Raw genomic sequence first — 15,192 nt, 5'->3', positions numbered from 1 at the left:
CTCCAGAGTGTCCTGGGTCTTCCCCAGGGCCTCCTCCCAGTAGGACATGCCCGGAACACCTCCGTAGGGAGGCCGCCAGGAGGCATCCTGAACAGATGCCTGAGCCACCTCAGCTGGCTCATTTCAACATGGAGGAGCAGCAGCTCTACTCCAAACTCCTTCCGTGTGACCGAGCTCCTCACCCTAACTCTAAGAGAGCGCACAGCCACCCTGCGGCGGAAACTCATTTTGGCCACTTGTATCCGCGATCTTGTCCTTTCGGTCATTACCCAAAGCTCATGACCATAGGTGAAGGCAGGAACGTAGATTGACCGGTAAAATCGAGAGCTTTGACTTTCATTAACAACAGAATAACTTCATTTAATGAAATGTTTGGTTATTCTTAGCCACAATAGCTTAGTTTAAGTGACAAAACATTACACCACACATTAGCAACTTAACTTTCAGAAATTGTATTATTTATTTATTTTTTTTTACATTTTTATGGTTTATTCTTTCTAAATTATTGCATGTTTTGTATGTCAGATTACACTAAAGATTGTACTCAATCTTTTTCATGTTATAAATCAAAACCATGGTCAAAATGAAACTGCATCAAATTATATAACATTTTTATCGTCCGAGAACCAAGAGCATGCTAGTTGTTGTTAGAAGTAATGTGACACCAAAAAACATGTTGCGGTTTTGTTGCTCAAAAGTAGTACTACCATTTACTTTTTTTCTTTAGTCTTACTTTAGTAATTACTTTGGGTCACTCCTTTAATTTAAACTTTCAGCATGGGTAATATGATTTTAATGGTAAGTATGTGGTGTAGCCCCATACTTAAATACAATATTTTGCTTCACCTCTGATACAGAGTAGATTTCATGCAAGAAAAAAAAAAGTACTGTGATAAAAATAATAATAATAAATAAATAAATCAGAGCAGGTATCATTTTCTACAAAAAAAACAAAAAACAAAAAAAAAAACTCTCTCTCCTGTTCATATAGCGGTCATATATTTGGTAAAAGCATGTCTGGGGGGAGCAAGTGGGGAGGAGGGAACCAGCTTTTCCAGCTGCGGTCTCTTATTTAAATAAGCCTCTCCCTAATGTTGCCTTTCACGTGAGCGTGGCAGTGAGCATTAGCATAACCATATGTTTATAGAGAGAGAATGGTGGCATCATGAGGAAAGAAATGTGAAATATGGAAATACTGAAGCAACATTTCAGGACATCAACCAGGCTGCGCAAATGTGTCCTTCCAATGGACAATGACCTAAAGCATACTGCCAAACAAAGTCAATGTTTTGGAGTGGCTATCACAAAGCCCCGATCCTACTGAAAATTGATGGTCAGACCTGAAAAGGCCTCGGAGAACAAGGTGGCCTACAAACTTGACTCAGTTATACCAGTTCTGTCAGGAGGAATGGGCAAACATTCCTGCTAATGTGAGAAGCTAGCGGGAGGATAACCAAAACTTTTAGTCATACAGTTTAAAGGCAATGGTATTAAATACTAATGAAAATGTATGTAAACATCTGATTTTGAAGAAAGTCATATACAACTGTCTAAAAAATCCTTCTCTCACATTTAGCAAATAGAAATTATTTTGTTAATCCTAATTGACCTAAAACAGAAAGGTTTATTTTGATTTCATGTCAGACAATAAAAATGTGTATGTGTCTTTTTATATAGTGTATGTAAACTTCTGTTTTCAACTGTATGTAAATTATTAAGTGTGAATTCTGGATCCCAGGCAAGATTTTTACTCTATTTTTTGTACTATATACATAGCGTATGTATTTGTTTTTTTACTTATTTTCAGTAAACTCTCAAAATATTTCAGTGTGGCATATACTTTGGACGGTCAAATATTTGTTTTAAAACATTCTCTCTTAGAAGTACAGTGAGTAACTTTAAGCACTTTGCCTGTATGATTCCATATTCCGTATTATTATAGCCAAAGGAACAACATTTCCCTGGAAATGAGCAGGAATAAGCCCTTCCTCCAGGACTAGTCAGGTTTGTGGAGATGAAGATGTGCTCACAGTAAAGATATGTTTTCTGTGTAATAACCCAAAATTAAAATGAAAAAAAAGGTTCCATACTGTGTCTTTAACTTAGCTCTTGTGACATTAGCAAAATTGTAGCATTTTAATAACTCCACTAAAATAAATAAATAAATAAATAAATGCAACTTCACAATTACTGAAATATCCAACCTAAAACTAGCACATGACACACTGACAGTAGCCTACATATGCCCACATGTGGGTTTGATTACAGGAGAACAGGCAGGTCAAAAGTAATGTCCTCCATTGGTTCTGCTCCGGTTGTTTGGAGCCACTGTCACAGCGGATAAGAATCACAGCAGCACAGGCTCTGCAGATAGGACTATCAGGTCTACCACTTGTACACTGGTCAAAAGAAAAGAAGAAGGAGGAAAAAAGAAACACTCCAAAAACTCTATATATATATAGTTGGAGTTATATGTATTAAAATCCCACACTGTAAAATAAGAGTTTATCAGTACAGGTGAGCTATTTTTATAATTTTTTTTAAACAATATTCATCCAAATTTGTATCTTACATTCATTTTTAAACAGGCAAAAATAAGTATAAGTAAATAAAGTAAATAAATAAAACAAGACATTATTTGATCAATTTAATTAGCTTCACTACAAAACATCATGCAGATGGTGCTACAGCGGTAGGAAAACAGCACCAAAACCTGTTTAAATCAGCTGAACGGACACGTCACAGCAACATCACGTTACCAAACTGAGGAAGAGCGCTACAGAGGAATAGAAACTGTCAGGTGTGTGAGGAGGGAGGAGGCCTGTGCTACTGCTGAGGCTACATCATTACTGCTGCAGGTGTGTGAGGAGGGAGGAGGCCTGTGCTATTGCTGCTTCTGTTGCTTGCTAAACTAACTGCTACTCTGCCATGCTGAACTAACTGCTTTGTGCTGGATTATCTGTGCTCATCTTCACTGCCTTGACTACTGGCTTGCTGCTGTAATGTCTCCATGCTATATACATAGCCCAAACATGAATCAAGCTAAAATACTATCTTTTGCTGGGTTAATTTTCATTGTTCATGCATCACTATGTGGGCTTCACACCTTTAACGCTAAACTTGAGTTGTCACCACTATTCAATGTTTACTGTCACCAGAGGGATGCAGACAGTTTCTTTGTTACTAAGGGTTTGAAATGTGCAAAAATGGCAGAATTTCATGTTCATTCAGTATACTCTTATGACATTACAAAACAACTGCTCAATGTTGTATTGTTCTTATATAGTCTCAAAAATCTAAATCAGTGAGAAATTTCAAATTGTTAAACCGTATCAGCAGGAATCTCATTTTACTACTGCTTCTAATATCTGGGAATATACATGTTCATCCAGGCCATCAAAATACTATTACAAATAATACTGATTTGGATTTCTCTGATTTTTGCACTCGCAAAGGCATGGGCTTTCTCCATGTAAATGCTAGAAGCATTTTACCAAAGATGGACCAACTTAGAACTTGGGTAGAAAGCTCAAAACCAGACTTTGTTGTAATATCAGAGACCTGGCTGCTTAATTCAGTTGAGAATGCAGAGATAAACATGCCAGGGTATTTACTTTTTAGACAAGACAGAACGTCTACAGGCTGTGGGGTTTGCATTTATGTAAAAAATCACTTTCAGTGTACCATTCTCCTAGCTAAGTCTTTTCCTAAACAGTTTGATTTACTAGTACTGAAAGTGAAATTCAACAATTTCTCGTTGAATGTAAGTGGATGCTACCGGCCTGCCTCTGCACCCTCATCTGCCCTGACAGCACTAAGTAATGCCTTAGTCCCTTTTGTTCGATCTGAGCTGATTCTTCTGGGTGATTTGAACTGGGACATGCTAAAACCACCTGAAAATGTCCTTTTACAGTTTGACTCATTAAACCTCACACAGATAATTTCTCAGCCAACTCGCTATGACTCTAAAAATCCAGATAAAGCAACATTAATTGATATAATTCTTACTAACTCCCCTCACATGTATACTTCTGGTACTTTCTGCAGTGACATTAGTGATCACTGTTTCATTGCTTGTATCCTTGAGGGTCACTTTATCAAATTGCCAGGTCTTGTTAGTCAGAGGCGTGTTCTAAATAATTTCAATACACAAGCCTTTTTACATGATCTATCAGAAATCTGTTGGGAAAGATTAGTACTTATCCCAACAGTCCATGAAGCATGGACTGCATTCAAAAATAGTTTCAGTACAATTATCAATAAGCACGCCCCATTAAAAAACATGCGTATTAAGAATCGCATTAGTCCTTGGTTTTCTAATGATTTAGCCTTGCTGCTCAGGGAAAAAAATGCTGCCTGGCGCAAAGCTAAAAAATCAGGTTTAGAAAAAGACAGACTAGTATTTCGTCAAATTCGTAACAAGGCCACACAAGCAATCCACCAGGCAAAGACAAGCTATTTTAAAGAGAAATTAACAGATACCTCAAACTCACACTTATTTTGGAAAACAGTAAAACAGTTGGATAATAAATCAGTTGGTACACCTGTGTCTATTACATCAGATAATATTGTGATTACAGATAAACCCAGTATGGCGAATGTATTTAACCACCACTTTACAAAATTAACCCGTTTTGTTGTAAACATAGGCTCTGTTGTCTCCCCAAGTGTAAAACCTGTTGGATCTAAAAAAACTCTCTTTTAAACCGTTCACTTTAAAAGAAGTGAAACAAGAGCTGTTAGCTCTAGATTCAAAAAAGCCAGCTGGAATAGATGGACTTTTGCACCATTCTTTCTTAAAACAGCCGCCCCTATTATTGCAGCTCCGCCTGCTAGCATTTTTAATTTGTCTCTTCAAACTGGTGAAATACCTACAGAGTGGAAATCTGCAAAATTATGGAAAAACTTGTCAATCAACAACTGCTAAGTTATATTGAGAATGCTAACATTCTGACTCACGCACAGTCTGGTTTTCGTTCAGGTCATGGTTGTATCACAGCTGTTTTAAAAGTCCTTGATGATATCACTTCTGCAATAGACTTGATGATATCACTTCTGCAATTTTGCGCAGCAATTTTTATTGATTTAGCAAAAGCTTTTGATTCAGTTAACCACCACATCTTACAGGAAAAACTTCGCCATGTTGGGGTTTCCAATCAGTCTCTGGCATGGTTCTCAAATTTTCTAGTAGACCGAGTACAACAGGTAATGATTGCCTCTCGGCTTTCTCAATGTCTCCACGTTTCCAGGGGAGTCCCTCAAGGGTCAGTCCTGGGACCAACTCTCTTCTCCATTTATATTAATGATATCCCATTGTTTGTTAGCAAAGGAACTGTTCACCTGTATGCAGATGATACAATTTTATATTCCTCTGGCCCTAGCCCTGAAATAGTCAATCAAAATTTACAAGAAAGTTTTCTTAATGTAGAGAAAGCCCTTTTGCAACTGGACTTAACACTAAATGCAAAAAACAAGGGCAATCTGGTTTGGCCGCATTAAAACTGCTAATCCTCATAAACTTTTTCTTAGCACAGCAGATGGAACCACCCTTGAGCAGATTATAAATATCTGGGAATCTGGCTAGATAGTGCATTAGCTTTCCAGCAGCACATCGCTGTCTACAGGCAAAGGTAAAGGCTAAATTGGGTTTTCTGTACAGAAACCACTCCTGTTTCACAATCCCAGCTAAATGTGCCATTGTTGAGATGTCCATTCTTCCACAATTTGACAATGGCGACATCATTTATCGACATGCTCCCAAAAGTAACCTTGCAAAATTAGATACCATTTATCATTCTGCGATCTGTTTTGTTACAAATGCCCCCTTTAGGACACATCACTGTCTGCTGTACACCCAGGTGAGCTGGCCCTCACTGCAGTCTCGCCGAAATATGCATTGGCTTATGTTTGTCTATAAAACCATGCTAGGGCTCACACCTTCTTATCTAAGTCAGCTGCTCGTACAAGAGTCTCCCTCCAGATACAACACTCGCTCCTCACAGCTCATCAAACTGAAAGTTCCTAAGTCTAGGTCTTCTCTTGGCCTCATGTCATTTCGATGCGCCGCTGCTAATGATTGAATGAATTTGGCTCAAAGCTCACTTAAACTGGACTCCTTCATTTCTCTTTCTGCTTTTAAATGTAAACTGAAGGTAATTTTTAAAGACATGTGTAAATGTTTTACTAATGGTACAAAAGAAGATTTTTAGTGACAGATGTAAATGTTTGTTTTATATTTTAATGAAATGATGTGAGTCTAATTGTGTTAACTCCCCTTCCCCTTCCTTTGGCTGCTCTGGCATGCCCAGGCCATCATTGTAAATAAGAATCTGTTCTTAATGTTTTGCCTGGTAAAATAAAGGTTAAAAATAAATAAATAAATAAATAAAATTTAGCTGTTAACGTCATGTTGACATTTTTCATTCAAAATGTTTTAACCCAGATGTTAGTCAGAGCGGGTCAGACATAATTCAAGCTTTGTCAGTGATAACACACTGGCCTGGTAAAAAAACAACAAAAGGTCGCCTTTAGCTTTGATTACGGTGTGCATTCGCTGTGGTATTGTTTTGATAAGCTTCTGCAATGTCACAAGATTTATTTCCATCCAGTGTTTTTCACCTAGATCTTGCATTGATGATGGTAGAGTCTGAGCCCTGCGCAAAGCCTTGTACAGCACATCCCAAAGATTCTCAACGAGGTTCTAGATTCTGTGGCGGCCAGTCCATGTGTGAAAATTATGTCTCATGCTCCCTGAATCACTCTTTTACAATTAGAGCCCGATGAATCCTGGCATTGTCATATTGGAATATGCCTGTGCCATCAGGGAAGAAAAAATCCATTGATGGAATAACCTGGTCATTCAGTATAGTCAGGTAGTCAGCTGACCTCATTCTTTGAGCACGTACTGTTGCTGAACATAGACCTGACTTGTACCTATAGGCTTGTATTTATTTGCTTAGTTAAATCCAGGTGGCGACTTTTTTTTGGCTGGGCAGTGTATAAACCCACAACCTGATATAAAACATAAAATACTACGATTTTAAAAGCCTATATTATGCTGTTTTCATTATGTTATTTTTCATTATGTTATAATGTTGTTTCCTCATCACAAACACATGCTTAACCCACAGTTCACAAGAGTCAATTTTGCGTAACAAAAGAAAAATTCACCAGCTGAGTGTGTGCGTGTGGGGTGTGTATATATATATATATATATATATATATATATATATATATATATATATATATATATATATATATATATATATATATATATATATATATATATATATATATATATATATATATATATATATATATATATATATATATATATCGATCAAATACCTCAGATAGGCCAAATACCTCAGACGAGAAAGGCAAGTCAGCTCAATAAGTAAGGAGTTAGCTCAATGGCAAGAACAAGACCCAGGCAAGAAACAGCTACGCCCTGCCAGTAATCCGATACCAAGCAGGAATCATAAGCTGGCCAAAGGAGGAGATAGAGACCACAGATGTTAAAGACCTGAAAGCTCCTGCCCATGCATGGCGGGTTCCATCCCAAATCCAGCACCCTGAGACTGTATGCGAGCCATAAGGAAGGGGGCCAAGGACTAGTGAGTGTGAGAGCCATAGTCCAGGATGAAACACACAAGATCCATAACTACATCAAGGACAAGGCCCCAAAAGATGATGTGCTCAGCAAATGTCTCAGACAGTGGAGTGCAGAGGGAGAGGTGCTGGAGGAACCATCATGGAAGGACGCGCGCCTGATAAAGGGATAAAGGGAAACACCTCCAAACTGTGGTGTAGTGGAGAATGGTCAAGCCAAGATCCTGTGGGACTTCCAGATACAGACTGACACAATGGTGATGGCGAACCAACCGGACATTGTGGTGATGGATAAACAACATTGCAGTATAAAAGTGATGGGAACATCAAGAAAAAGGAACATGAGAAACTAGAGAAATACCAGGGGCTCAAAGAAGAGCCGGAGAAGGCCTGGAAGGTGAAGGTATCAGTGGTGCCTGTGGTCATCGGAGCACTCAGGGCAATGACCCCCAAACTGGAGTCGCTACAGCAGATCCCAGGAAAAACATCAGGCATCTCAGTCCAGAAAAGTGCAGTACTAGGAACAGCAAAGATACTGCGCAGAACCCTTAAGCTCCCAAGGCCCGAGCGTGGAAGAGTTTTTTTTAATTTTTTTTTAATTACATATACACTGTACTCTACTATCACAATATGTAACTAATACTTTAGAGATGGTTACTATCAATATCAACAACCAATATTTAAGAGATTATATTTGAAAATTTCAATAACATTTACATAACAGAACAGCATAAATTATCTCTTTATTTCCATCTGTTCATTTGCAGAGACATTGAGTAGAAGGTTAAACCCTATAGTGCCTACTCTATTGTGTCTTCATGGATCATTAGCTGGACATGTCCTCCTCCTGTCTTAACCCCCATGATACTTGGTCATATAATAATAATAACATAATGTCTAATGTCTTCAGTACATTTATCAGCTCACAAAGTGGTCACTGGGTGTTCAATAGGGCCAATATGTCAATGCCATATCAGGTAGGTCAGTGGAATAGGGTTTGGTGTAGTGGTAATGATGTATGAATTTAAAGTGCATATGAGGTTAGGTGATTCACTAAAACATAGTCAACATCGTTTTATTTTTTCTTCTTCTTCTTCTTCAAAAAAGTGTACTATTTGTTTGGACATGGGCAGAAGATATGGAATACATAAGTAACTCCATAACTTTTACTAGCAACTTTTACCAAGAATCAAAATGTGTGTAGATTTTGCAATAGTTAACGATCATGATTAAACACATTTACTTTGTTAAATTTATGTTTAAACGTAAAAATGTCTTCCTTGTGTGTACCGTATTTTCCGGACTATAAGTTGTACTTTTTTTCATAGTTTGGCCGGGAGTGCGACTTATACTCAGATATGACTTATATGTGAAATATATAATTTCAAATCTTCGCTATTGTCTCACTGACAACTACGCGAGAGCACTCTAGGCTTGTGTACCAGTATGACAGCCACGCAGAAGCGGTGCTTCATCTACTTCGGGAGTAGTGCGTCATCCACTTCCAGATCAGGCAGAGTTGTTTTATTTTATACATTGCATATTTAATTTCCCCTTATTTATTTTCCCTTTATTTATAAAACCATAAAGGTAATAATTTTCCATGTGGAACAATATTGTAAATGTTTATCATGTTTATTTGTGTTTATCATGAGTCTACTAAGGTCGCAAAAACTGCTTCCTGTTTTCTGGTTTAGCCTTTTACGCTAATGAGAAATCTGACCAGACAGAGCACTATTTAAGAAACAATTGAGAAGTAAAATGTAATGTTTTCAGTTTACAGGTTTGTTGTTTTACTAGCAGGCCAAAGTGGTATGTACATTTTCCATGCGTTCATGCGCAGTTTTGTGTGTGCAGTGGTTTCGTACGCTTTTTTTAAAAACATTGTATGAATGTGCATTGTGTTCTGCGTTCTGATTGGCTAAGGGACATGCCGTGTTTCCTGTATAGTACAGAATGCGTTCAGCCAAATTTACATAAATATTCAATGCTAGCAGTGTGACTCTGAAACACCGGGGCGTCAAGAACACATTGGATGCCTCTAGTTGGACGCCTCTAGTTGGATGCTTTTGCATTTGAGGGCATTTGACGAATCCGAGAGTTTGTTGCGGTCTGCGAGCCTATGGATGTTTTGTTTTCCTTGTGTCTTTGTAAACACTGCAGACCAGGTTGAGAGAGTGACTTTAGTGTATTTATTATATAAAACGTTTTGAAATGTGCCACAGAAAAGCAGAGTACAGACTGGAAAGATATGCACCCACCATAGACTTTTCATGTGAACTTGACATAAAGAAGGAGGAAAATAACATAAGGACGGCAGCAGAAATAAGTTTTAACAAGGATGCAAAAAGGGTTGTAACCATTGTGCAGCTGGAGTCTGCTTTAGCTTTGTGGATCAGAGAATGCAGAAAAAAAAAAAAAAACATTATGAGACACTACAGCGGAGCAGTGCCAGGACGAAGAGGTGCAACCAGAGGAACTGTGAAATATGCGTGAGCCGCTATTAATCATTTCTTATGTGTCCAACCTCGTAGGTTGATCATGAAAATTAAATTTGTTAAAGTATTTCTAAAAGCTGTCATATTTATTTACAGTACCGTATAGTATTTGGTATCGTTCTATAATACTGTGCTTATTTTTTTTAAATCTATGAAGGCTTGAACTTTGAGAGTATTTAAACAAGAGAGAATGCCTGTCTGAGAAGTGTATAAAGTGTGTGGAGAGGAGTTTTACAGCCTTAAAAATTATATAATATTTGTAAAAATTTTGTACTTCACGGATTTCATTTATTGCGGGTTACTTTTGGAACATAACCCCCACGATAAACAAGAGAACACTGTATATGTACCATGAGCCAAATCTTATGTTATATTTGATGTGTTTGCTAGTTCTACAGTGTGAACTGTGATGAAGAAGTAAGACCACAGTAAACATCAGTGAAAAGAACTTTCGTGTCTCTCCTGTTTGTGGACAAGGCGGCATATCTTACGTTACTGTAGCGTATCTGATTAACTGTTAATATCTTACGTTAACATACCAGACACATATTCAGTTTGTTGTCTATGTGTTATGCTAGCATGCTGTACTGCTATTCAGCCTGTTGTTCTCTATTTTATTATTTTATTATAACTTGCCTTTAAAGATAAAATGTCTGTTTTTGGTCTCGGATTATCTAAAGTAATTTGCCGAAAAAATGCGAAGTTATAGTCCAGTGCGACTTATGTTTTTTTCTTCATTATTACGCATTTTTTCGCTGGTGCGATTTATACTCTGGAGCAATTTATAATCCGGAAAATAGGGTAAATTATGGTAAATCCAGCATTTTGGATGTAATTTATTGGTGCTGAACTCACCACTAGTTCTTGTATTGTTTTCTTTTTTTTAATTAATTTATTTTTTTCCTACAAACTGCTACTTGACTAGCTACTACTAAGAGAAATATTTTGCTCAAGCACTATCCCAACAAACCAAGTAATAATTACAAAAACATGGAAAACTTAATATATGCAACTAATTGTAGGAGAGAAAGTAGAGAAAAGGAGCTTCCCCAAATAGCACTATGTATTTTGTCAATGCGAATAAATAAATTGCACTGACAAATTTGCTTTTATATTAGTATTAGTATTAGTATATTAGTATATTTCAACTGCAACAAATTAGTAAATTTGCTGGCAAATTTTTGAAATGCACATAAATTTCACAACTGACATGCATCTTTTGGTTTCTATTACAGCAAAATCATGTAAAATTCAAATAAAATTTTCCTGAACTGATCAACTGTGTGATACGACCATCCCACATAAGTAAACTAATACATACACATCAACTACAACATGGGGTAACACTTTATGATAACTACAACTTAATTAATAAGGATGAAGAAAGACTATCTATTTGTTCATTATGGATAAAGACATGCTATTTAAGGCGTAGTTATAGGTAAATGGTCACATTTTTATATAGCTCTTTTCTACCTTCAAGACACTTCAAAGCGCTTTACATCAAGGAACCATTCATCCATTCACACACACATTTACACTGCAGTGTACACAGACACGAGGGGAAAGGTGGGATAGGTGTCTTGCCCAAGGAAAGGTGTGCTAGTGGATCTGACCGCTAATCTTTATGTTGAAAGCCAACCTTTGGATCAGTGAACAAACGCTCTAGCAACTGAGCTACTGTCACCTCTGGACTACTTTCACCCCAAATTATACAATGTTACTCAATAAAGTATCATCAGACTTTCACAGTTTTATCAAGCCTAAAATGTGAAGTTTTGCAAAAAAATTTTAATACCTTTAGTGCATGTGAGGAGCAAACAGAACTACAATGATATAAAACAGTCCTACCTTTTTGATGCAGCTGTCGGGTGACAAGTCTTCATGGTCGTTCATCATCTGAAAGACAAGAAAGTTAAATAAACATGTACGAGAAAATTAACAAAATCAAGCTGTGTTGTAAAACCTAAGTTAACTAACCCTTTTTTTTTGTTGAAAAAAACAAGTCTCAAATGAGTTCGAAGTAGCTTTGTGGTGATGGGTTGCCACTTGCTTACCTCCTTGGAGAGTTTATTGCTTTGAGTATCTATCTTCATTTGAAAGTCATAAAAATTATTTTTTCTTTTTTTTTTAAGATTAATTACTGGGATATATTTATTTATTTATTCTTATTTATGTTTATTTTTGAGGATTGTATGTTAAAAACCCTCTTTCATCAGTGTTCCAGATGTGCACCAGTGTATCCATTACACTGTCAAACAGATCAGTTTCTTTGATCGGCCAAATGGGAGTAATTACCCCAGAGATACTTAGGACAGTGTTTTCAGCCTACTTACACCACGTTTAGGCCCAGACCAAAGCACCCGGCTCTGGGATGGGTTTGATATGGACCAGGGATAAACATACCCCACAACAGGCACAAGACATCCCTGCTAAATGGTTCCACTTGAGTAAATACAACAGTAAGTATTTTTTAGGAACCTTGGGTCTATCCAACATGTTTAGTCTGGGTTAAGAAGCTTTGTTTTAAACCTGTGGTACCCGATTTCTTTTTCTTTTCTTTTTTTTCATAAATGAGTACATTTTGTGGTTTTCCCAAAAATGGTACATTGCAAAAGCAGCACTTTTAGACCACAAAATGAGACCACTTTGCATTGTGTGTAATTAATATTTAAATTAGTTAATATTTAATTTTACTTGCCTCCTGAAAAAAACTGTGCTGAAAGTGAATACATGGGAATATTAACAATGTTAATTTTAATGTCAGCTTCCCCCTCTGCTGTGTGACAATGGAATTTTCACACAGTAGAGGGCGTACTATAATGGCTTTAATGGTACTATAGTGTCAAGTTTGTATAATATTCTACTACTTACACTGATGTACTTAGATACTTGAGGCAAGATGTGTAACGTGCCCCCTAATTAACTATGTCAAGTCAACTATCCTATTAGAAGTTAAATTCTGTTCCAGTGTCATTAGGCTATGGTAAAAGAGCCATGCTTTCCACTATATAATTGTTCAGAACCAGTCCAGTGTTAATTTATTGTCTTAAAAACTGAGCAGTAGAATTGAGATTTCTACCTGTGATGCAGCAATCCATGGAAAATTGATGTGAGAGGATTCTGAAGTTCAGAGGACTATTGAAACAAGGGTGAATGCAGCAAAATATAACTCCAGGTATACTTTTGATGAGGGAACAACAATATGATATGGTTAAAGTAAAAAAAAGTCAACTCTGCAAAAGGTGCTTCCTTTAAAACAAGCAATGCTAGTTGCAGTTCCTGTCATAACAATAACATTACAGGGGCTGAAAAACGGGACACAAGATTTTAACACCCCCCTGCCCTCTCCACCACTACCACTATTTTTTTAGAGCGTGATTTTGTATATTTCCCTTTTTGCACCTGGTCTGAACTTCCACAGCACAAATACGATGACACGTTCCCCATACAAAAACACTCACCAAACTAGCACTTGAACACATCTTGTATCATACAGGTGGCTACGTACACTCTTATTGTTTTGCTTTGAGGTCATAGGAGCTGGAGAGAGAAGCCAGTGCCCAGACACTTTGTAATTACCCTCAGCATAGACCCACTGTTTTCCCTTCTAGGACATATCGACACAGGAGCGGAGAGGTGGAAAGTCCGGGAGTACGGTGCTTTCTCCGGCGTCTTGGGGCAGCTCGTTATTTGAGTTTGTACCAGTCACTTTGAGATGACGCTGACACCGGTCATAAATCATAAGCAAGCTCCAATCACATTTTCCTTCACTAATTAATAGCTTATTTATTTTCTGGTGTTAGCTGGAGGGTTATGGGGTATGCTAGTTCTATGGGAATGTGTGTGTGTGTACAGATGTGCTAAAGACAGTGTTGAAAGAGTATCACCACCTGTTTTGTTGTGTTGTATTTTACAATGCTAAACCAGACTGGGCTTTTAAAGATAGACTGCATAACTTTGTGTTTTGCTTTGTCCAGATGTGTGCGAGTATAGCATTAAATGGTAACATTTTATAATAACCACACTTATTCCTGTCTTAGTAAAGCATGGATAAAAACTCAGACTAGGTTACTTAGTAAGTACTTAATTAATACCCTAACCCTTTAATTAAAGAGGAGGTATTATGTAAACTCTACTTTTTTTTCAGCTTTCTACCGTGGTATAATGTTCACTCATTAAAAACATGCCTGAAGGAATAAGAGCATCCATGCATGTTTGAATAATTGAGCAATCTCTCCTGGGCTCTATCCAAACCCTTCTCACGGTTAACTGTAAGATTTTGAGCAATGCTCTGTCATCCATGCTCTCACACGACAATTCCCCATAAACATACAAAAGCATGATACAAAACTATACAACTTAACAAACTTGACATACTGATTATAATGTGCGTGTAATGCGCTGAAGATGGAGTGACCAAAGGAAGGGGATGCTCAGAGCATCAAAAACAAAAGTGAAACTTATAAAACATGTTAATATGTTGTTTTTGATAAACAATAAATAATAAAAGTTAATATGGTGATATAGATGTGTTATGTGTTAGCAGTTAATACACCATAGTAGTAAAAAAAACAAAACAAACATCTTTAATAAACAATGTGTTCGTGTTTATCAAGGATGATTATTATAAATTATCATTATAAAGTTTTATTACAGAACCAAAGGGCAAAGGACAGCCCTGGCGGAGTCCAACATGCACCGGGAACAGGTCTGACTTACTGCCGGCAACACAGCACCTGCTCCGGTCATACAGGGACCGCACAGGTCTTAGGAAAGAGCCCCGGACCCCATACTCCCGGAGCACTCCCCAAAGGACACCACGAGGGACACGGTCGATTGCCTTGGCCACCCCCGGAGCCTTGCCACCAAGGAGCTTGCCAACCGCCTCGATGACTTCAGCCTGGATGATGGACAAATCCGCCTCCGAGTCCCCAGTCTCTGCTTCCTCCTTGGAAGACGTGACAGTAGAATTGAGGAGATCCTCAAAGTATTCCTTCCACCTCCCAACAACATCCACAGTCGAGGTCAGCAGTTCTCCACCGGCACTGTAAACAGTGTTGGTGAAGCATTGCTTCCCCCC

General features: G+C 37.7%; 1 protein-coding gene across 2 annotated transcripts in view; it reads right to left on the bottom strand.

Annotated features, from left to right (window-relative positions):
* Positions 1 to 15,192, bottom strand: part of prdm16 (PR domain containing 16) — a 366,260-nt gene that overhangs the window by 150,154 nt on the left and 200,914 nt on the right. For both annotated transcript variants that reach the window (XM_055222878.1, XM_033969103.2), the window contains exon 3: positions 11,961 to 12,008. In XM_055222878.1, coding sequence (XP_055078853.1) covers positions 11,961 to 12,008 — 48 coding nt within the window. The remainder of the gene's footprint in view (positions 1 to 11,960; positions 12,009 to 15,192) is intronic.

The sequence above is a fragment of the Periophthalmus magnuspinnatus genome, chromosome 7, assembly GCF_009829125.3.
Source record: "Periophthalmus magnuspinnatus isolate fPerMag1 chromosome 7, fPerMag1.2.pri, whole genome shotgun sequence".
Taxonomy (NCBI): Eukaryota; Metazoa; Chordata; class Actinopteri; order Gobiiformes; family Gobiidae; genus Periophthalmus; species Periophthalmus magnuspinnatus.
The sequence above is the reverse complement of the archived record's forward strand: the minus strand, read 5'-3'. Positions and strand labels throughout refer to the sequence as shown.